Consider the following 22,148-nt stretch of genomic DNA (forward strand, 5'->3'; position numbering starts at 1 on the left):
CCAACTTCCTATCAGCTATCTGAAATGGGATGTTCTATGGCAGTCTCAAACACAACAGGTCCAAATATGAATTCCTTATCTTTCTTCCAAAGGCAATTTCCCTTCCAAACGTCCATATTTATGCCAAGGAGACCATCATCTCTCCAGTCACCAAGGTTAACAATCTTGGCATTATTCTTATCTTACCACTTTCTTCCATCTCAGGATACTTCCTCATGACTTTTCTATTTCTAACAACAATTCTAAAATGCTCCCAAGCTTGAAATCTCACTCAACTTTTGAGCTGTTCCCCCCCACCCCTCCCTTAAACCACAAAGTGAGGGATATGCAAAGCTCCAATAATTTTCTTCCCAAATTTCCTCACACATGCCTCCTTCCTTTCCCCTGCTACCATTACTCAAATTCTGGTTACCTCATCTCTAGAATAATAATACCAATATCTCCTAACTAGGCTCTCTACATCTAAGGGATCCTTTATGCTGTCACCAGATTAAACTTCTTAAATGTACCACTTTAACTGATCAATTAATAATTTAAAATTATGAACTGCTCTTCCTATCCCTGAATCATATCTAATTTCCTTAGCCTTTAAGTGAAAGACTTCCACTTAATCCCAAAATGTAAAAAGTAAAGCTGTTCAGGTATAACATGAGAGAAAAGGTATGAAAAGTATAAAAAATAAGTAGACTTTTAGTTCTTCCCAGGGTTATCAATAATAATATTTTCTTTCCTAGGTCATAGACATACTGTGAAAACTTATCTATAAGTCCTCAGTCACTACATCTGGACACAAGTTAAAAAAAGTAAAGCATACACAGTGGCTGGTCATCCTGTGACTGCCAGAGGAGCCCTGTGTACATTTCAGGCAAGAGACCAGACTTAGATATTCCTGCTGGATACCCCTGGTAGATCTAGGATGCAGACACTAGATTCAAATTAGCCATGCAGAGAACAATACTGACCATCTGGAAAGAGATGATATCACAGCTGATTATCTTTTTAAACACTAAATAAGAAATAGTATGTGGAGCATTTTCACATAGGTAAAATTTTTGAAAATACAGGGAATATGATGAAAGGGATGGCTATAAACTCCAAAAGACCATCTAGAACTCAACCTGTTCACTGAATACAGCACCCTGTGCCTTTACTAGAAACTTCCCTAATTGAGTGTTAGATCAGTTAAGGCTGGAAAGAACCATCCTGGAGGAGTCTTGATACCAACAGAAATTCAGATCCACCAATTCCTGAGCCTGATCAGCGAAATCTCAACCCTGCCACTTACTAATCATCAACCTAAAGCAAGTTGTTTAATCTACATTAGACTCAATTTCTGTAACTGTTAAATGAAAGAGCTGGAAAAGATGGTCTCTGAACTTAAAAGTTAAGCCACAGACAACATTAGTTGGAAGAGATGAGAGAGAACATTTCAGTGAGGAAGACAGCTAATGAAAACACCCAGAGTTGAAAGATGGAGTATCTTGTTCATGCAAGAGCCAGGAGCCCAGTGTTGCTGGACCAGAGTATATATATACAAGGTATAATAAAACTGGAAAGGTAGCAGGGGGTTAAGTTATGGAAGGTTTTGAATGCCAAAGGGAGCATTGTATTTGATCATGGAGACAATAAGGAGTCACTGGAGTTTACTAAGTAGGGGCAGTGACATGATCGGACCTGTCCCTCAGTAAAAGCATTTTAGCAGCAGGATGGAGTATAGATTGAAGTGTGGAAAGACTTGAGGCAGGCACACCTGCCAGAAGGTTATTCAAATAATGAAGGTGAAGGTGTGAAGTGATGAAGGCCTGTACTAGGGTGGAGAGTGTCAGATGAGAGAAGGGGGCATATTTGAGAGATGTTTTAGAGGTGAAATCAACAGGTGATGGCAACAGTTTGGATATGGGAGATATGGGGGAGAATGTGAGCACTCCAGGATGACTCCCAGGTTGTGAACCCGAAGGACTGTGAGGATGGTGTTGCCCTCTACAGTGACAGCGAAGGTAGGAGGGAGGAAGGGTTTGGGGGAAAGATAATGAATTCCATTTTGAATATAATCTTGGTACATTCTCTAGCTCGGTACATTAGAAGTATAAATTTCTTTCCAGAAGGATATATATAATATACATATATACATATATACAGACATACATATAAGTTATTTTAAGTTAGCAGAAAATTATTTTGCTATATTCTCAACACAATATTTGCTTATGTAAATCATGAAAGAATTCTCAATGGTCTTTTGCACCTTCAACTGTTCTCTCCCTTAACATTTTGCTACTTGTCGCTAACTGAAACATATCAAGAAATCAAAAATGCAAACAGCCTGGCTTGATAAAACCCAAGAACGTGCTGGATGAAAAGCACATTCATCATGTTAACAACGTACAGGTCACTGCTTGAAGTCAGCAGCACAGCCATGCGCTGGAACACAACGTGAAGAGGCGCTCTGAGGAAAACGTGAGAGAGGAGAAGTGATACCTGTACTTACTGTCGTTGGATCCCATGCTGATGAGGTCATTGGAATCAACGTTGTGCACGACGGCCGCTCTGTATCCCGCCTTCTGTGCATGTAAAACCTGCAAGGGAGAGAGCGCACAGGAGGTGAGGAACGCTGATCTCTCATGCAGCACTAACCTTTAACAAAGGTAAAGCAATGTGGTTACAGGGACAAGGAAAGGACAGAAAGAGGGGCTGTGTTTTCACGGTACAGGGAACTGCCAGGTGAAGAACCTACGAGCTATGGAGGCTGGCACCTTCCCTACAACTTGTAGCCTTGCAGAGTGATCTAGGACACTGACAGGTTAACTGCCTGCCCAGGATGTCACAGGCATTTAGGCAACAGCAGCAGGGCTTCCTGGATCCAGGGCTAATTATGAATACACAACCCCAACTCCTATTTATTAGGACTTAAAAACTTTAATACTCAGGGCAGCTAGGTGGCACAGTGGATAGAGCTCCGGCCTTGGAGTCAGGAGGACCAGAGTTCAAATCCAGTCTCAGACACTTGACACTTACTAGCTATGGGAGACTGCCTCACCAAAAAGCCAAAAAAAAATTTTTTAATACTGTGATTCTTCATGAACAATAATTTTATATTTATTTTAAAATATTGTATAAAAAATGGATGCTTTCATTTCCTGCTCTGATTTCTCATTAAAACAGATGATGATGATGATGATGATAACAGCCGAAGTACTAGGTAACTCTGAATTCCATCTGGATGGTATTTCCCCATTAATCCCAGATCAGTGACAGTACTCATACCTAAACATCTTCTGAGATCTCACCTAATTTTTAGGCCTACTGAAATTACAGGTAGAAAAAATCATGGTACAGAGATTCTATCGTATGTGGATCCTTGTGATACTTTCCCAGTCCTTGCCCAATCTACACAATGACCACCCCAATACACACAGAAAAACAAGACAACTGAAAGTGAATGCTATGAAATTATACTGACCAAGCCTGACCCTCCCCAGAAAAGGATATGAGACTGCAGCTCTCCTTCCTTCTCTGTTAGAACGCAGGGACCGTGGGCATGGAACACTGCCTCTGACAGCACATTTGTCTCATGTGTTGGTTAGTTTTGCTAAACTTTTTTCTTTTTTTTTTTTGTTATAAGGGATATAACTCTGTAAGGAACAGAGGGGAAGGGATATATTGGGAAATGTAGGTGATGTAAAAACAAAAGCTAGCAGAAACTTTAACAATAAACAGGTAGTTTTAAGTAAAATCTTATTACATAAAAACTTATTATTCAGTGCAGCAATGTGATGTCATGCAAAAAAAAGTCATAAAAAAAAAAGATACTACACCTGGAGTTAGAAGACAGTAACTTTCAGCTCTGGCAATGACTAATGTCATCCTACACACATCATTCAACTTCTCTGAAGTTTCCTCCTTGGAAAAATTAGCAAAACACTACTTACACTTTCTATCCTTACTAGGGTGAGAATCGAATGAGATAATGTACATAAAGAAAACTGTAAATCTTAAAGCTATTTTATTTATGCTTCAAGGATCTGGGACTAATGTCAACACAGGTATCTGCTGACACATATTACACCCACTCTACAAATTCACAAATGGTTATTAGCAGAGGCGATTAGAATAGCCCTGTGCTATAAAGCTGTGCATACCCTTTGACCCAGCAATAGCACTTCTAGGACTGTATCCCAAAGAGCTCATAAAAATGGGAAAAGGACTCACACATACAAAAATATTTATAGCAGCTCTTTTTGTGGTGGCAAAGAATTGGAAATGGAGGAGACGCCCACTGGGGAATGGCTAAACAAGTTGTGGTATATGAATGTAATGGAATACTACTGTGCTATAAGAAATGATGAACAGGCTGACTTCTGAAAAACCTGAAAAGACTTGTATGGTCTGATGCTGAGTGAAATGAGCAGAACACCAAGAGAACATTGTACACAATAAAAGCCACATTGTGTGATAACTAATACTGATAAACTTAAACCTTCTCAGCAATACAAGGATCTAAGACATCTCCAAAGGCCTCGTGATGGAAAATGCTATCCACATCCAAATAAAAAGCTATGGAATTTGAATGCAGATCGATACATACTATTTACTATTTTTTTTTCTCTTCTGTTGAGTTTTGTTTCCTCTTTCTGGTGGTTCCTCCTATTGGTTCTAATTCTTACTTACAGTATCACTAATGTGAAAATATGTTTAACAGGAATGTATAGGTATAGCCTATATCAGATTGTGCGCCATCTTAGTGAAGGTGGTGTAGAGGAAGGGGGAAAAAAATTTTAAACTCAAAAGCATATGGAAATGATTACCGATAAATCAAAATAAATTTAAAAAAAAAAAAAGAAATGACGAGCAGGCAGACTTCAGAAAAACCTGGAAAGACTTATATAGTCTGATGCAGAGTGAAGTGAGCAGGACCAGGAGGACGCTGTATACAGTAAAAACCATGATGTGCAATGATTAATGTTGACAGACTTAGCCCTTCTCAGCAATGCAAAGATCTAAGACAACTACAAAAGATTCAAGATGAAAAATGTCATCCACGTCCAGAGAAAGAACTATGGAGTTTGAATGCAGATTGAAGCATACTATTTGTTCTCCTTCTTTTGTTGTTTTGTTTTATGGTTTCATTCTCGTGGCTCTTCCCATCAGTTCTAATTCTTCTTTATATCATGACTAATGGGGAAATACGCTTAATATGAATGTATAAGTAGAGCCCATATCAGATTGCACACCATCTTGGGAGGGGGGAGGAGATGGAAAGGGAGAAAATTTAAAACTCAAAATCGTATGGAAGTGAATGTTGAAAACTAAAAATAAATTATTTTTAAAAATTGTAATCGCCCTGAAATCAATCAGATAATAAGCCTCTCCAAACTTAGCTAAGTTTATCTTCAGATAACTGGCCCCACAATTAATAATAAGGTCCTAGATGGATGGACAGATGGACAGACTGAGACAGATATCACAGGACAGGCAAGCAAAGTGTTTTCCATGTGCCAGGCACTGGGTTAAGAGTTGGAGCTATAATACAGGTAACTAAGAGACTATGTTTTCATGGAGCTTACATACTAATAGGAGAAGACTAATACATCAAGGGGGTACTGGGGGTGTGTGTGTAGAGGGGAAGCACCCACCCAAGGCAATGGCAAAGACATGGGAGGAAGTAGTGTGGAGGTCTGGCTCCCAGCAAGGTTAAGGAAAAAGGCCTACCTATTCGAGCCAGGGAATCCAGGGGTGAAGTTCATAGTTTTTCTGGTTTTGGGGGGTTTTTTTGGGGGGAGGCAGTTAGAGATAGTCTGAGAAAAGAGCCAGGGTCAGGACAGTGGAGAAAGCAAAAAGCAAACTTATCATAGGTAGTGCTCTATTAGCATAGCCTTTAAGAAGATAAGGTCTTCACCACTTACTGAAGTAAAATTTTCGTGGATGAATACGATATTAAAATGATACAAATAAGGCTGTGGGTTCAGCCTCCCATATGATTAATTAATTTTACATGAAGAAATGTTTTTCCTCCAACATAAAAAAACCAACTGTTTCCATTATCTTTACTGTAGATAATTATCTCAAATGCATGTTGGATGGTCAACAGAGAATCTGGTTAAGTGTATGAATAATTCAGTACAAATACATTCCACTCCAGACAAAAGAACACATTTTGCAGATAGTGGTTCTACAGCAGGCCCTCAGGCCACTTGCAGCACCCCAAAGTATTTCAGATGGCTCCTAGAGGAAAGCATCCTCTGTACGTAGAGGAAATCCTTTGGTGTGCTATTAAGCAACCTGAAGCCACAGGTTGAACAGGCCTACTCTATAGTATCATCCTTAATAAAGGATAGCACATTAAAATATAGCAAACACATGAAATGAAATGAGACAATGGGGGAAAAGTAGCAGTGTGGGAGAGGGTGGAAAAGATATAGTGCATTAAAACGTGATTTAATACTCTAACATCTATAAAAATCACAAGGCAATTAGATCAGAGAAAGTGCCTCAAAGGTATATTTCTGGACAAACCAAAAAATGACAGGAGGTGTGTCTATTATTTTCTTCTCGTGAGTGCATGCTTCTTAGACAAAAGTAAAAATGGTTTTCTATCAAAAACCACACAGCTCAAAGACGCTATCATTTCTTAGGAATAATTGCTTTTGGGACATGGGAAAAATTTTAAGAGTACTTTAGTTTAAAAGATCCCATCACTTAGTTGTAATAATCTTCTTGATGGAATCTACATGATATACTTAGAAAATATCAAAGATAGTCATGAAAAAGAGTGCTTCATCGGTCTACAAAAGGGATATTTAATTGTGGTTAAAATTTATTTATCAGTAGCTCGAATACTAGGCAGTTAGGCAGCGCAGTGGATAGACCACTGGGTCTGGAGTCTAGAAGACCTAAGTCCAAATTCAGCTCCCGATATTTATTAACTGTATGACCCTGACTAGCCAGCTCTCTTAGCCTCAGTTTCCTCAACTGCAAAATAGGGACAATAGTAGCATCTCTCTCCCAGGGTTGTGTAAGGCTCAAATGAGATCATATCTGTAAAAGTGCTTAGCACAGTATCTGGTACACAGCAGGCACTTAATAAGTGCTTATTCCCTTGAATAACCTATTTTAAATTCCTTGAAGGTTAACTAAAATGCAGTTTAAAAACCTTCCAAAATTTAAGGTAAAATGCTCCTGTTTAAGCTTCAAAACCACCAACTAAGAAACTGCTTATAGAGCCATTATGGAAGAAATGTAAAATCATGGTAATATGAAAAATTTATTCTTGTCATCTTCACAGCCATGATCCGAGCTCCAAGTTTTCCAATGCCTAACTCAATTCCTTGGATTGCTCACTAGGAGTAGCTAACAGACTATCTAGGTAGTCACAATTAAAGGAATCTTGAATCTGGGTCCAAACAGCAGTAGACTGCATAGAGGCTACCGTGTTGACAGCTCCCATTCACCACTAGGTTCCAAAGCATCAACAGAATATCAATCAATGCTAAGTTTCTGGCCTTGGGTAGTCAACAGAGGAGGCAGTAAATCATAAAACCCGACTGCTCTAAGGAGGCTAGAGATCAGGCATCTTTATGGCAAGTCTTAGTGAGGCATACATCTGGACATGTTCTGTTTTGTTTTAAATTCTACAAGTATACAGCATTCAAAGGATTTGCAGCAGCTCCATTTTGCTCATTTTCTTTTCATGATCGAGGGTAGATAATGCAACAAGATGACAGTTCACAATTTTCCTAAGATGTGAATAAGCTTTTCAAATTTTCCTTATTTTTCTTTCAGAAAGAAATCTTTCAGTTCTTTTGTAACCAAAATCTAAACCTATCATGAAATCTGTAATGATCATAATTATTACTTAACATTATCAAATGCCAATAATAACTCTCAAGGACATGTCAAGAGCAGAACTGGACATTGTTCTTACCCAGAATAGTTATCGTAATCAGTGAAGTTCAAAGGCATAATGCTTGCTAAAGATCCAGTTAAATCTGGCCCCTGGACTTGAACACAGTTATTGCTATTAACACACTTATTGACTATTCTCCCAAAAATACAAGTAACTGTTTCATGCATAATAATAAACTAACAATATTGATAAAAAACATAATAGACCAACAAAATAGGAACATACTCAATAGTCACAAAGCAAACATCAACAAATATTAAAACATGTTTTCCAAATTTCAGAAAGTGAGAAAGCTTTAACAATCCTGAAAAGAATCAACAATTACATTAACATATGGACCAACAGGCATATGAAATATAAACAATGAAAACCCATCCAAACTTATGAACCATATTACATGTGTCAGTCAAATTAACTTACATTTTCAACCAAGAAGCAGCTGGTATTCTTAAGAATACATGAGGCAGAAATAAAATCTCAAGTCTTTTTATAAGCATGTGAAAGGTTTCAAGTTTATAAAATGTAACTTTGCCAAACATATGGTGACGGAGGGAAGCAACAGAATGACAGAGAGAAGACAAAGTAAGACAACATGTAGAGAAAAGGGAGTGGGGGGCCAGAAATGTACCTCAAGGAGCTTTACTGCCCATATCAGCCCAGCAAAGATTAGGTAAGCAGGCTGTCCAGATCAAAGCAGTCTACTTCCCTGAAGGTTTTTGAAGACCTTTTTACCACCCTCGGTTACAGCATAAGCAATCTTCCAGTTTCTGTATCCTCATACTATACTAAACAAAGAGAGCCTAGAAACTACGGGCTGATGCCTTCCTCTTTAACCCTGAGTAAGAAAGTAGAATCTAAAACGAATCATTTTTAACATAAACAAACAGAATCCACCACAGAAAAGTCAACACAAATAGAAGAAATCATGGATGATAAATCTCTGCTGTTCTTCAAGAATTTATAACAGAATCACAAACCTCAGAGCTGTAGAGATGGCCTCATCTATCTTATGGGCGACAAAGCTGGTGTGCAAAAGTAACAGTGACTTTCTCAAGGTCATACAAGCATTAAGTGACACACACGAGACTTAACCCTAATTCTTCTGCCTCCAAATCCAGTGCTCTTTTCCCAACCTGACACTTATAAAAAGGTTCCAGCAAGGTTTTGCCACTCTCTCTTCCTTCAGAGTCTCACCTGAAGAGGTGGGTGGCCTTTTTCTTTGCCAATCTCCATGCACAAGCAGTCCCATTCAATCCTCTTTGCTCCAGCAGACTGCCTCTGCTATCGTTCCTACTCTCACTGATCTTCAATAGCTCCCTATCCCTACTACCCAAAAATATGCTCATCTCTCCATTTTCCAAAAACTTCCACATTCTTCCAATCCAATTTATAGGATAATAAATTTATCTGCCTTTTGTGCCTAAATTTTTTAATAAGCCATCAACAACAGGTGCCTCCATTTCCTTTCCTCTCACTCTCTTCTCACTCTGCAATCAGGCTTCTGACCTCATCATTCAGATGAAACTCTTCAAAGTTATCACTCATTTCTTAGCTGCCAAATAGAATGGCCTTTTCTCGCACCTCACCCTTCTTGGACCTCTCCTCTCTGCAGTACTGCTTTCTCCTTGTTACATTCTTCTCTCTAGATTTTTGTGACATTTCCTTCTCCTGGTTCTCTTCCTACCTGTATGACCACTCCTCTTCTCTCTTCTTTGCTAGATCTTCATCCATATCATGCCCACTAATCCCGGGCATCTACCAAGACTATCGGGAACCCTCTTATCCTTCTATACTTTTTCATTTGGTGATATCATCAGTTCATGGTTTTAATTATCATCTCTATGCAGACAACTCTCAGACCTACCCATCCAGCCTTAACACCACTCCTCATCTTCTAGTCTCACATCTCCAATAGCCTATTAGATATCTTCCTCCACAAAGTTCCCTGTACCAATAAAATCACAGGCCCAGCCCCTCTCCCTGTCCCTATCCTATCTGCACACAGATGCACACCATTTAGACATCTCTCCCCAAGATCTCTTACTGCATTCCAGTCTCAGATATAAAGGCAGCTCTCCTCCTTGCCAAAACCAAATTCTCTACATGTGTCTTTACTCTGGGTCTGGGCCTATGATTTCATTGATACAGGGAACTCCTGAATAAGAAAACTCCCTACCAAGGCAAGTTTGCCAGCTTCTCTGCAACTTAGACTTAGTTTTAGAATTACTTTCAAAGACTCTATTTTCATTATATAGGATTTCTTTACATTGATTTATATTTGTTACTACATCAAGGAAATCATAGGCCCAGAGTCTTCCCTATCCTCACGCAAGAACAACAGCCATCTCCATGCCTGCATTACTGACAAAATTCTGCCTGGTGTTCAGAGGCCCTCCTACTCTGCCTTACCTGCCTCCAGTCTTCTTATACCTTACCATGCTCCACCACATACAGTGTGATCCTGTTCCTCACAGAACACTCCATAGCTCAGCCCTATGTATTTTCCCTGGCTGAACCCCTCCCTGCTCATTTATGCCTCCTGTTCTCCTTGGCTTCCTTCAAATCCCAGCTCAAATCTCATGTCCTACAGGAAGCCTTTCCCAATCCCTCTTAATTCATTCCTATCTTCTGTTCATTATTTCCTACTTAACCTGTATATCACTTGCTTGTACATATTTGTTGGCATGCTTTCTCCCCCATTAGACTGGGAGCTCCATACGGGCAAGAATTACCTTTTGCCCTTCTTTCTATTCCCCGCAGTTAGCACAGCATCTGGCACACTGTAGGCACTTAATAAACGCTTACTGACTGCCTTTTCAAACAGATAAACGGCAAAAGGACATGAGCCAACAGTGCTCAAATGAACCTCAGGCTATTAAGAACTTTACAAAAGAATGCTCCAAATCACTGGTTTTGCCTCACACTCAGCAAAATGGTGGATTGCCTTCTACTAACGTCCTTCAGGTAGACTAATGCTTTGCTCTTACTCACTGAAATGACACTGTGATTTCATTGCTGTAGATACTATTTCAAATACATGAATCCCAAACTGTCCATTGCCTTCCTATTCTGTGTGACTTTTGTCCAAGTTCTCCCATAAACTTGCCATAAGGAATTCACCCAACACCTTACAAGCTTTCCTCTCAATCACTTTACAACCTGGGGACACCAATGTAATACAATGGCCATCCAAAAGTTTTATTTTGCTCGACACATGATCGGACATCTTTTTCTTTATTATGTATTTCTTTGATGAATGAATAACTAAATGGAGAAAAAAAAATTTCCTAAGTGCTTAGTATGTGCACAGCACAGAAAAGTCAGACAGTCCTTGACTTAAGCAGCTTACATTCTAATGGGGAAGACGACCCATATAGGAAATTTCAACTGCCAATCCATGGCAAAGTCCCATGGGCCTTAGGGCACAGTGACAAAACAGATAGCAATGCCTTTTCTTCAATGCAATTTCTACCAATAAAATCTCATCAATGTCTGGTGTTGAACCCTTCAATTGTCACAAGGACTTGGATGACAAGAACTGCTTTCTGGGTCTTCAGGAGCTATGCCCATAGCACCTGCCAAAGCAGCTGCCAGGTTGCATCAACACAGGTTGCTTCCCAGGATGATGACTATGGTGGGCACTAGACTGGAATCACTTGACAATAATTTGTTCATTCAGCATGACTATTCTCTAGACATCATTTCTGCCATGTTTTATACACCGAAAACAAAAGAACAAAATTCAAGTGTAGCCATAATAAAACTATTTTTAGTACAGAACCAAGGAAGGACAGGCCATGGGAAATTTTTGAAAGACTATTCTATCTATTGCATGTATAATTATGCTGGATTTAGTCAATAATAATACATTAAAATTTTCTTTAGATCAATAACAAAAAGGAAGTAGTAGAACTTAAGGTTGCTTTATATAGGCCAAACTAACTGGTTATTTCCCTAGGGCTTTTCCTGAACTGGATCTATCAATACAATTATAAAAGAAATATATCTGTAGCAAATATCAGATGCTCCTATTTGAAGACATATAAAATGGAAGTTCATGACAACATTATTAGTCACAGAGCCAGCCCAGGGGAGACAGAGCTAGGTGGAAATGTCACCCTCCTTGTCTTGTAAAGAACTGTACCCCAAATTCACATGCAAAAAATATATGCCATATTTTATTTTACTATCTGACGTCACAGAAAAATAAAATAGCACTGGAAGCCTAACCAATTCAAGCCAGTCAAACTGACAGAGGTGGTAGAGCCAGTCTACTCACTGAAGGAGGGTCTTTGATCAAACAAACATAATGAGGAAGAAATTACATGTATTATCAGTATTGCCCCTACTCCCATGTAAAATTCAAGATTTAAAACTGAGAGTTGGAGGTTCCCAGGTCTAACTGAGACAAGAGTCTAAGTTGGCATAAACAATAACTTAAAACTGTCCTTTAAAAATGACAAGAAATCATACAAGTACCTTAATATCAAAATTACAATCAAGTCTTCTAATTAACACAATGAAGGCACTGGAGGAATTGTCTTTCAGTGGTGGAGGTGCTATGGGTTCACAGGCATTCTCTGGTTTTGAGTTTATCAGAAATCCCTGAAACAAAGAGAGATGTGACAAGCTGATTAAAAATGAAGCCTTAAAATTTGTCCTTTCTATTCCAAAGGCATAAATAAGCCAAGGATATATCTGATTTTTATTTTTAAATAGTAACTGACAATTATATAGCACTTTAAATTTTGCGAAGTACTTTACAGGACCTCAACAAAACCATATGAGGTAGATATTACAAGTGTTAGTATTTCCATTACAAAAAAGGAAACTTGATGCTTAGAAAGGTTAAATGACTTGCACATAACTAATAAGGGGCAGAAACAAGATTGAAACCAAGATTTTTATCATACCAGGTCCAACACTCTCAAAAGCACTGTACCACACACTGCCTCTTTTTACTTAATTAGCAACAAATACCTTTTTCTTGCATATTGGGAAAGACCATGAAAGTAAGTTCACACGTATATGTTAAGGGCTAAGAAATCAGAATGTGTCTATTAGCAATTCTAGGACTCAAAGAAAATTAACTAGTGAATTATAAAACACATACAAAGTATTTATTTTAAAATTACTGAAGAAAATGACACAGTAAAGCCAACCATGAAACTTAATGCTCTTGTCAGATACGAACCTCGTAAAACCAACTAAATTAATGTGTGCAGCGCCTGGGCTAGTCAGTCCTTGGTAATAGCTAACAGAGTGCTAATGTTAATAAAGTTTCAAAATTGATCCTGAGTCACAAGGAGGGAAGTATTTGGGGAAAGGCACTACATGGTAGGCAAGGTCAATCAGAATTTCAAAACCATACTATTGCTGGTAGACTACTGAGAGACCAGACAGATTAACACACACTGGACAAGAACCTGCTCCACAAAGGACAGCTTTTGCTGGGCAATGTCAGGAGTAAGGACCTCCCCACCCGCTGCAGCACCACCCAGAAGCATCTGCACCATCTCCAAATAGTTTGATCACTGCATCTTACCCAAAAGTAACCCTAAATTGGCTTCTTCGGAGCCCCCACCCACCGCTCTGGGACCAAAAAGAACAAAACTCTCTTCTTCAACACCTGAAGACAAGGTCTCCCATTCCCCAGCTTGCCTAAGTTTGTTCTGCTCAGGCTAAACATCCCCGGTCCTTGCAAAGTGATTCTCCTATGAACTTCTCTAGAGGCCCTTCACCATCCTGGCTGCCCTTCACTGAGACCCTCCAGCTTATCAAACGTCCTTCCCGAGTCGTGCTGCCCACAACTGTTCTGGATACGTTCTGAGAAGAACAAAGAACAGTAGCATCATGTGCTTTCCAATCCTGGGTGCTAAACCTCTTTTAATGCAGTCTCAAACAACAAGAGCTTTTTTGCCTGTTGATGCCTGCTACACTACCAACATCCTCTGAATTCTACAATAACCTGTCTGAGGGTTTCTACCCTTCCAGCTCTCTCTGTTCCACTCTTACTTTGCCATTCTGTGTCCTCACCTTAAAGCTTTAGTCACTCCACCTCTTACTGGTCTCACTCTTGCTCTAGTCCCTCCTTCCTTTGCAGACTTGACCATAATGCTTGACCAGTTCATGCTACACTACCCTTTACCCTTGAATCCCTTATACCCTGCTGTGCCAGTCAGTAGGACATAGGCCAAAAGAAATAATTCTTAGTCTAAGGATTTGTATTTGGTAGAACAGAATCAGTACAGGGTAAGGACAAATTCAGTATAACTGTAGCATTCTATGAATAGCTGCCAGAAAAGGTAAGTGGAAATCATTGCTTCAACAGCTACCTGAGGGTTTACTGCTTTTTAAGTCGAAACAGCTCAGATCTGTTATTCACTGCTCTCAGCCTGGGCAGCCTCTTTGAATTTAAGGACTCAGCAATGGTCTTTGACCAAAGACACACAGCCTATAAGTGTCACAGACATGATTCAAACGTATGTTATTCTGGGTTTAAAAGTGGCATTCTTTCTGCCCCATGACAGCAATATGAATTTCTTCAAGCTACTGTAAGCTCCCTGCATGTCAAGAAGCAATTTATTAAATTACCAAAGTACGCAAGATCTTTTTTTATTACATGATATGTTTATTATTAGGGTGCACTAATCAAATATTCTAGCTGAATAACCTATATATAAATGAATTACAAATTGAAAATATAAGACATATAACACTTAAACTTATAATGAACAAGATATATTTTTTGTTTGATGATTTAGACTATATGTCATGATTCTGCAATGTCTCAGGAAGATATGGACAAATTGAAGATGGAGTGCAGGTGTTTTCATGAAGCGCTGCTGAATCAAGTATTTCAGAGAAGAAAGTGAACACCTGGTTAAGAAGATGGTGGCCGGGGCTCAGATTCTTATAATTTAGCCATGGGCTCACTAACATTCAGACTCCTTAAGACTCTGCCCAATATGACATGTTCTAATAAACCTTGTCTTTGGCTGAAAGAAGGCTTGGGTTGAATTCTTTCGGACAGGATCTGCATGTTGTGATATTGGGGTCCCAGCACCCCTAAATCCCCCCCAAAAAAAAGATAGCGGCTGAAAATGGGTTTTGGATTTCAAGTTCACAGTTTAAAAACACGGGAAAGTTAGGATCTTGGCTAGAAATGGGGTAAATCTTAAAAAGGGCTGGTAAAAACATATTGCCTGGGGCTTTGAAATTCTAATCCAAAAAGGTCTGCACCAAAAAGGATGGAGAAAGAAGGAAATTGCCTACATATACCTACTTAGGAAGACACCATAGAGAACCGCTTACAACATAGGAAAGAATGTACATAAGTAATCATTATCTGCCACCTGACCAGGTATCACATCTTCAAATGCATGCTAGACATTCCACCTGGAGGTCCCACAGGCATCTTAACATTAATACATTTAAAAAAGAATTCATCATTCCGTAAATAATTGCATCCTTTCTTCTAATTTCCCTATTTCTGTCAGGGGTATCTCCATTCTCCTAATTATCCACCTTCACAAATCAGGAGTCATGCTCAACTCTTCATTCTCATTCATCCCTTCATAAAGCCATCAACTGGATATCTTGTACCCCCACATCATCTTATGCCTTCATCCTCTTCTCTCCACACACATCACAGACAGCCTTGTTTAGGGCCTCATCACCTCCAACTTACAGTATTCCAAAGTCTCTTAAATTGGTCTCCCTACATCCTTCCCTTCCCCTCTCCAATCCACCCAAATCTGACATTTCTAAAACATAGGTCTGACCATTTCACTCCCCTTCTCCGGAATATGCAGTGGCATTAAGTGGCAAAAAATAAAGCCTTTTGGCAAGAGCTCTCTCTTCCTCCCTTCTCTTGAGCTTTCTCAGATGCCCCCTTCTTTCATTCCTGTCTCTCATGAAGAGGGGGACTTTCTCCTTCCCAAAGCAAACCAATCTACATGCATTCCTGATTCCATCTCTTCCCTTCTTCTCCAGCAGACTCTTACTCCTTAATCTTCAATCCTTCCCTGTCTACTGGCTCCTTTTATGCTGCATACAAACAAGAACATGTCTCTTCCATCATTAAAAAAAACTCTGGCTTGAATCAACTATCCTATACTCTCTTCCTCAGATAAACACCTTGATTAAAGTAGTGTACAATAAATGGTTTCAGTTTCTCTCTTCTTTGTTGTTTTGTTCAGTTGTTTCAATTGTGTCTAATTCTTCATGATGCCATTTGGGGTGTTGTTGGCAAAGACACTGAAACTATTTGCCATTTCCTCCAGTTCATTTTACAGATGAGGAAACTGAGACAAACAGGATGAAGTGACTTGCCCAGGGTCACACAGCTAGTGTCTGAGGCTGGATTTGACCTCAAACCCAGCCCAGCATACTATCCACCTAAGTACCCTTCTCTCTTCTTACTCAATTCTAAACCTTCTGCAATCTGGATTCCAACACTGTCACAATAGCCTTTTAGCTGACAAATCTAATGACGTTTTTCTCAATCCAATTGCTTCCTGACTCTTATGCAATATCTGACACACCCTTTGACACTGTCCATCACCTTCTTCTCCAAGAGATCTGGCTTAGCTGACTCCCATGTCACACTTTCTATATACCTGTTTTTGTGCCTAGGGCTTTTCATTCTCTTATGAGGCAATACTGCATGCAAGCTCTTAAAATCACACTGCCTTTGGTTACTACATCTATCTACTGACTAGGAAATCAAGTCAAAGATGAATAAAAACAGCTTCTGCTCTTTTTAATCTTCTACTTTAAGACATTTCTATTGAGAAGTACAGAAAGGTTAAGTGACTTGCTCCAGGTGACCCACCTGGAAAGTATCTGAGGGCAGGATTCAAACCTAATCTACTTCAAATTTTAAGAAGTGACCTCTTTCCTTTAATGGTCCTACTTATTTATTATGGTACTTTAAAGAGATTTTTTTTTCTTTTCTTTTTTCTTTTTGGCTAGGCAATGGGGTTAAGTGACTTGCCCAGGGTCACACAGCTAGTAAGTGTTATGTGTCTGAGGCAGGATTTGAACTCAGGTCCTCCTGAATCCAGGGCTGGTGCTCTATAAACCGTGCCACCTAGCTGCCCCTAAAGAGACTTCTGACTTGAATTTCCAGTTCTTAAACTGAGCATAGTGAAAATATGCCTACAGGCCAGAGGAAAATACTTCAGTTGACTGAATAGGAAAGTCACATGGTCATATTCCCATTTAACAAAAATTATTTTGGCAGCAGTGTGTAGGATAGACTGGAATGAGCCAAGACTTGAAGTAAGGAGGGGCAGCTAGGTGGTACAGTGGACAGAGCACCAGCCCTGGAGTGAGGAGGTCCTGAGTTCAAATCTGGCCTCAGACACATAACACTCAGTAGCTATGTGACTCTGGGCAAGTCACTTAACTCCAATTACCCCACCAAAAAAAAAAAAAACTTGAGGCAAGGAAACCAACTAAAAGACTGTTGTAATAATCTACATAAGAGGTGATGAGAACTTGAAACCAAGGTAGTACCTGAGTAAGCAGAGAAGAGTGATCAGACGTGGGAGATGTCATGAAGGTAGAAGTGTCAAGATTTGGCAAATAACTGGATATATGGCCTGAGAAAGAACAAGTAGCTCAAGATAATGCAGAGGTTAAAAACTTCAGAGATCGGAGATATCTTCTCCTGAAAGAATCTCAAGATGAAAAACTGCCAGGGATATTATAGCCAAAATCTATAATTTCCAGGTCAAAGAAATTCAAATATCAAAAAGCTACAGTCAGGATCACCCAAGATCTAGCTACTATCACTATAAAAGAACAGAACTTAGAATATGATATTCTACATGGCAAAGGATACAGACTTACAATCAAGAAAAATTTACCCAGAAAAACCAAATATAACCCTACAAGGAAAAGAAATTGGACCTTCATTGAAACAAAGAACATCAAAGCATTCCTGATAGAAAGACTAAAACTGCATAGAAACTCTGAAGTGCAAACACAAGAGTCAAAAGAAACATAGCAAGGTAAAAATGAGGAAACAATGATAAGAAATTAAATAAGGATAAACTATCTAATATGGAGAAGTGACACATGTATGTCCCCTAAATCCTATCACAATCAGAAAGTCATAGGGAGAATCTAATTAGGCAGAAGGCTTAAGAGTAGTTCTGTTATGTTTCAATGATCTTAAAAGGAGAATAGACTAGGAGGAAAAAAAGGAATAGCTGGGCTGGAGAGATGGGGGAAGGATAGGGAAAATTAACTCACATTTTCAAGATGTGCAAAGAAGAATGAAGGCCGTTTTCAGACAAAGAAATCAAAGTTATCTATGGTAACATGAAAAAATTCTCTAAATCACTGCTGATTGGAGAAAACCCAAGTTCAAACAGCTCTGAGGTGCCACCTCACACCTATCAGATTGGCTGATGTACAGAAAAGGAAAATAATATATGTTGGAGAGGATGTGGGAAAATTAGGACACTAATGTACTGTTGGTGGAGTTGCGAACTGATCCAACCATACTAGAGAGCAATTTGGAACTATGCCCAATGGGCAATCAAACTATGCATACCCTTTGATCCAGCAATACCACTGCTAGGTCTGTATCCCAAAGAGAAACAAAAATGGGGAAAGGACCCACATGTACAAAAATATTTATAGCAGCTCTTTTTGTGGTGGCAAAGAATTAGTTGGAAATTGAGGGGATGCCCATCAATTGGGGAATGGCTGAACAGGTTGTGGTAGATAAATGTAATGGAATACTACTGTGCTATAAGAAATGATGAGCAGGATGCTCTCAGAAAAACCTGGAAAGACTTACGTGATCTGATGCCAAGTGAAGTAAGCAGAACCAGAAGAACACTGTACACAGTAACAGCAGCATCGTATTGTGATCAACCACAAATGACTTAGCTCTTTTCAGCAATACAATGATGTAAGACAATTCCAAAAGACTCATGATGGAAAAATTGAACCCAAATGCGGAGAAAGAACTGATAGAGTCTGAATGCAGATCAGAGCATACTATTTTCACTTTATGTTCTTTGCAGTTTTTTCTTTTTGTTCTATTTCTTCTTATTCAACATGGCTAATATGGAAATGTTTTATATAACTGCACATATATAACCTATATCAAATTGCTTACTGTCTTAGGGAGGAGGGAAGGGAGGGAAAGAATTTGGAACTCAAAATTTTATTTAAAAAATTAATGGTAAAAATTGTCTTTACATGTAACTGGAAAAATAAAATACTATTTAAAAGAGAAAAAAAAAGACTCAGGAACTCTGAAAAACACAATGCACAGCTACGGCTCCAGAAACCTCATGATGAACCATGCTACCTACACCTCCTGATAGAGGGATGACGAATTCAAGAGCGCAGATTGTGACATTTTTTAAAAAACAAGGACAATGTGGGAATTTGTTTTGCTTGACTACACGTTTGTAATGGGGAAGGGGGATGTGTATTTAATTTGCTTTGATGTGGAGGAAAGGAGAGGTAGAAGAGAGATAAGGCAGATTTTTGTTGGTCAAAAAAAATTAATTTAAGAAAAGAAATCACTGAGAACATTGGTGACAAAAGTAACAGTTCAGTGACGAGCTTGAAAGGCAGACTGCAATAGGTTGAGGAAAAAGAAGACAGGATCTAGAAGCAGCAAATGAAGACAGCTTTTTCAAAGAGTTTAGCTAATAAAGGGAAGAGAAATACAGGATTAGTTTAAAGGGAACCAAAGAGTCAACTGAGTAAAAGACCTAGTTTAGTATAAAAGGACCTACAAAATCTGGCTTCAAAGTACATTTCCCTGGTTTACTACTCTCCTTCAGGTAGACAAGTTTCAAACAAACCAGACTATTTACTACTCACTTTAAAAGTATCCTGCTCTTTCCTACCCATTTCTCTACCTTTGTCTACACCATTCTCTACAACCCCAGGAAGTTCCTCTCCTATTTTCAGTTAGAATGGGCCTTAGTGTGACAGACTCAAGCCATAACTGAAAAAGAACTCCCTACACAGCATACTTGATAAGCAGTCCTTCTGACTTTGAATGCCTCCAACGAGGGGGAAGCCATTACCCCCTAATGCAATCCACTCTAATTTTTAATAGGCTCAAATTATTAGGACTTTTTCTCATATTGTGCCTCAATTTGCCTCTTTGCAAATGTTACCTTCTCTGATAGTTCTTGAAGCCAAATAAAACTAGTCTAATTCCTCTTCCACATGATAGCCCTACAAATAATTGAACCAAACTGTCAGGTTCTTTATGAGTTTTCTCAAATTCCTTCAACTAGTCCTCACATGACAGAAGCTTATGGGCCCTTCATTATGGTTGCCAATTTACCAATGTCCTTCTTAATTGTGCTTACCTCAAAACAGATCAGGACAGCCTCCTCATTTCCCTTCCAGATTAGGCATTTGGATTCTCCATTTTCTTTTTTAAATGCAATTGGGGTTAAGTGACTTGCCCAAAGTCACACAACTAGTGTCAAGTATTTGGTCTGAGGCCAGATTTGAATTCAGGTCCTCCTGACTTCAGGGCCAGTGCTCTATCCACTGCACCACCTAACTGCCCCTGAATTCTCTATTTCTTGTTCTGTTAGTCAATATTTTTGCAAATATCCGCCCATTTCATTTTAATTGTCCATTTTATTAGCACACAGTTGGACAAAATAGTTTGTAATAATTGCCTCAATTCTTCATTTGTTATAAATTCTTTTCACTGTTGATAATGGTAACTTGGTTTTTTCTTTTTTCTTTTTAATCCAATTAGTTAATGGTTTATATACTTTATTGTTTTACTCAAAATTCCAGTTCCACTAATGCATTGTTGGTAGAGTCGTGAAGTGATCCCACCATCCTGGAGAGTAATCTGAACTACGCCCAAAGGGCTATAAAACTGTGCATACCCTTTGTCCAGCAACACCACTCCTAGATCTGCATCCCAAAGAGATCATAAAAAAGGGAAAAGGACCCACATGTACAAAAATATTTATAGCACTCTTTTTGTGGTGGCAAAGAATTAGTTGGAAATTGAGGGGATGCCCATCAATTGGGGAATGGCTGAATAAGTTGTGCTATATGAATGTAATGAAATACTACTGTACCAAAAGAAATGTTGAGCAGGCAAATTTTAGAAAAGCCTGGAAAGACTGAGTGAAGTGAGCAGAACCAGGACAACACTGTACCAAGTAACAGCAACACTGTGAGATGACCAACTTTAATACAGTTAGCTCTTCTCAGCAATGCAAGGATCTAAGACAATTCCAAAAGACTCATGATGGAAAATGCTATCCACATCCAGAGAATGAACTATGGTGTACTGAATGCAGATTGAAGCATATTATTTTCTCTCTCATTTTGTTTTTTTCTCTCTCGTAGTTTTTCCCTTTTGTTCAGATTCTTCTCTTACTACATGACTAATGTGGAAATATGTTTAATATGATTGTACATGCATAGCCTATATCAGATTGCCTGCCATCCTGGGGAAGGGGAAAATTTTAGAACTCAAAACCTTATAAAAGTGAATGCTAAAAACTAAAAATAAATTTAAAAAAATTTTTTTTTAAAAAAAAGTTCCTAACTTAATCATTAATCGATGGCATTTTTTTTTACTTTCAATTTTATTAATTTCTTCTTGAAGCTTAAGAATTTCTATTTTCATGTTTAATTTATTTTCTAGGGGGCTTTTTTCATTGTATGACTAATTCATCAACTAATTACTTCTCCCTTTTGTTAATGAATATGTTGAAATATATTTTCCCCTAAGGATTGACTTGGGTGCATCCCATGAATTTTCTATGTAACTTCAATTCTATCATTTTCTTCAATAATAATATGTACTATTTCTATGATTTTCTTCTTTAACTCATTCGTTAGAATGAAGTTATTTAGTCTCATGTTCATTGAGTTCTTTCTTTAAAGGCCCTTTATTGAATGTAAATTTTATTGCTTTGCAGCCAACAAAAGTTATGCACTTTTCCACATTTGTTTGTAAGGTTTTTATGTGCTAATGTATAGCCAATTTTGTTATGGTGCCAAATGACAGCAGAAAGATGTGCATGGTCCTTATTACTATTCAGTGATTGCTAGAGATCTACAATATCAATTTCTAGGAAGGTGCCATATACAACTAAGAGGTATATATACTCCTTTTAATTTCTATTCAGTAATTGCTAGAGATCTACCAAATAGAACTTTTCTAAAATTCATTTATTTCCTGCTTATTTTTTGGTTATTTATCTAGACTACATTG

The 22,148-nt window shown here is 38.6% G+C and overlaps 1 protein-coding gene across 4 annotated transcripts in view; it reads right to left on the reverse strand.

The window, feature by feature from the left end:
- RNF13 (ring finger protein 13) overlaps positions 1 to 22,148 on the reverse strand; it is a 96,196-nt gene that overhangs the window by 52,828 nt on the left and 21,220 nt on the right. For 3 of the 4 annotated variants that reach the window (XM_020980896.2, XM_020980895.2, XM_020980894.2), the window contains 2 exons: positions 12,383 to 12,508; positions 2,489 to 2,576 (listed from right to left, as the gene is read on the reverse strand). In XM_020980896.2, coding sequence (XP_020836555.1) covers positions 2,489 to 2,576; positions 12,383 to 12,508 — 214 coding nt within the window. Of the gene's footprint in view, positions 1 to 2,478; positions 2,577 to 12,382; positions 12,509 to 22,148 lie in introns of those variants that run through there. The other variant, XM_078147461.1, reaches the window with a different exon arrangement.

This window comes from Phascolarctos cinereus, unplaced genomic scaffold (assembly GCF_003287225.1).
Source record: "Phascolarctos cinereus isolate Bilbo 61053 unplaced genomic scaffold, phaCin_HiC Scaffold_7;HRSCAF=346, whole genome shotgun sequence".
Classification (NCBI taxonomy): domain Eukaryota; kingdom Metazoa; phylum Chordata; class Mammalia; order Diprotodontia; family Phascolarctidae; genus Phascolarctos; species Phascolarctos cinereus.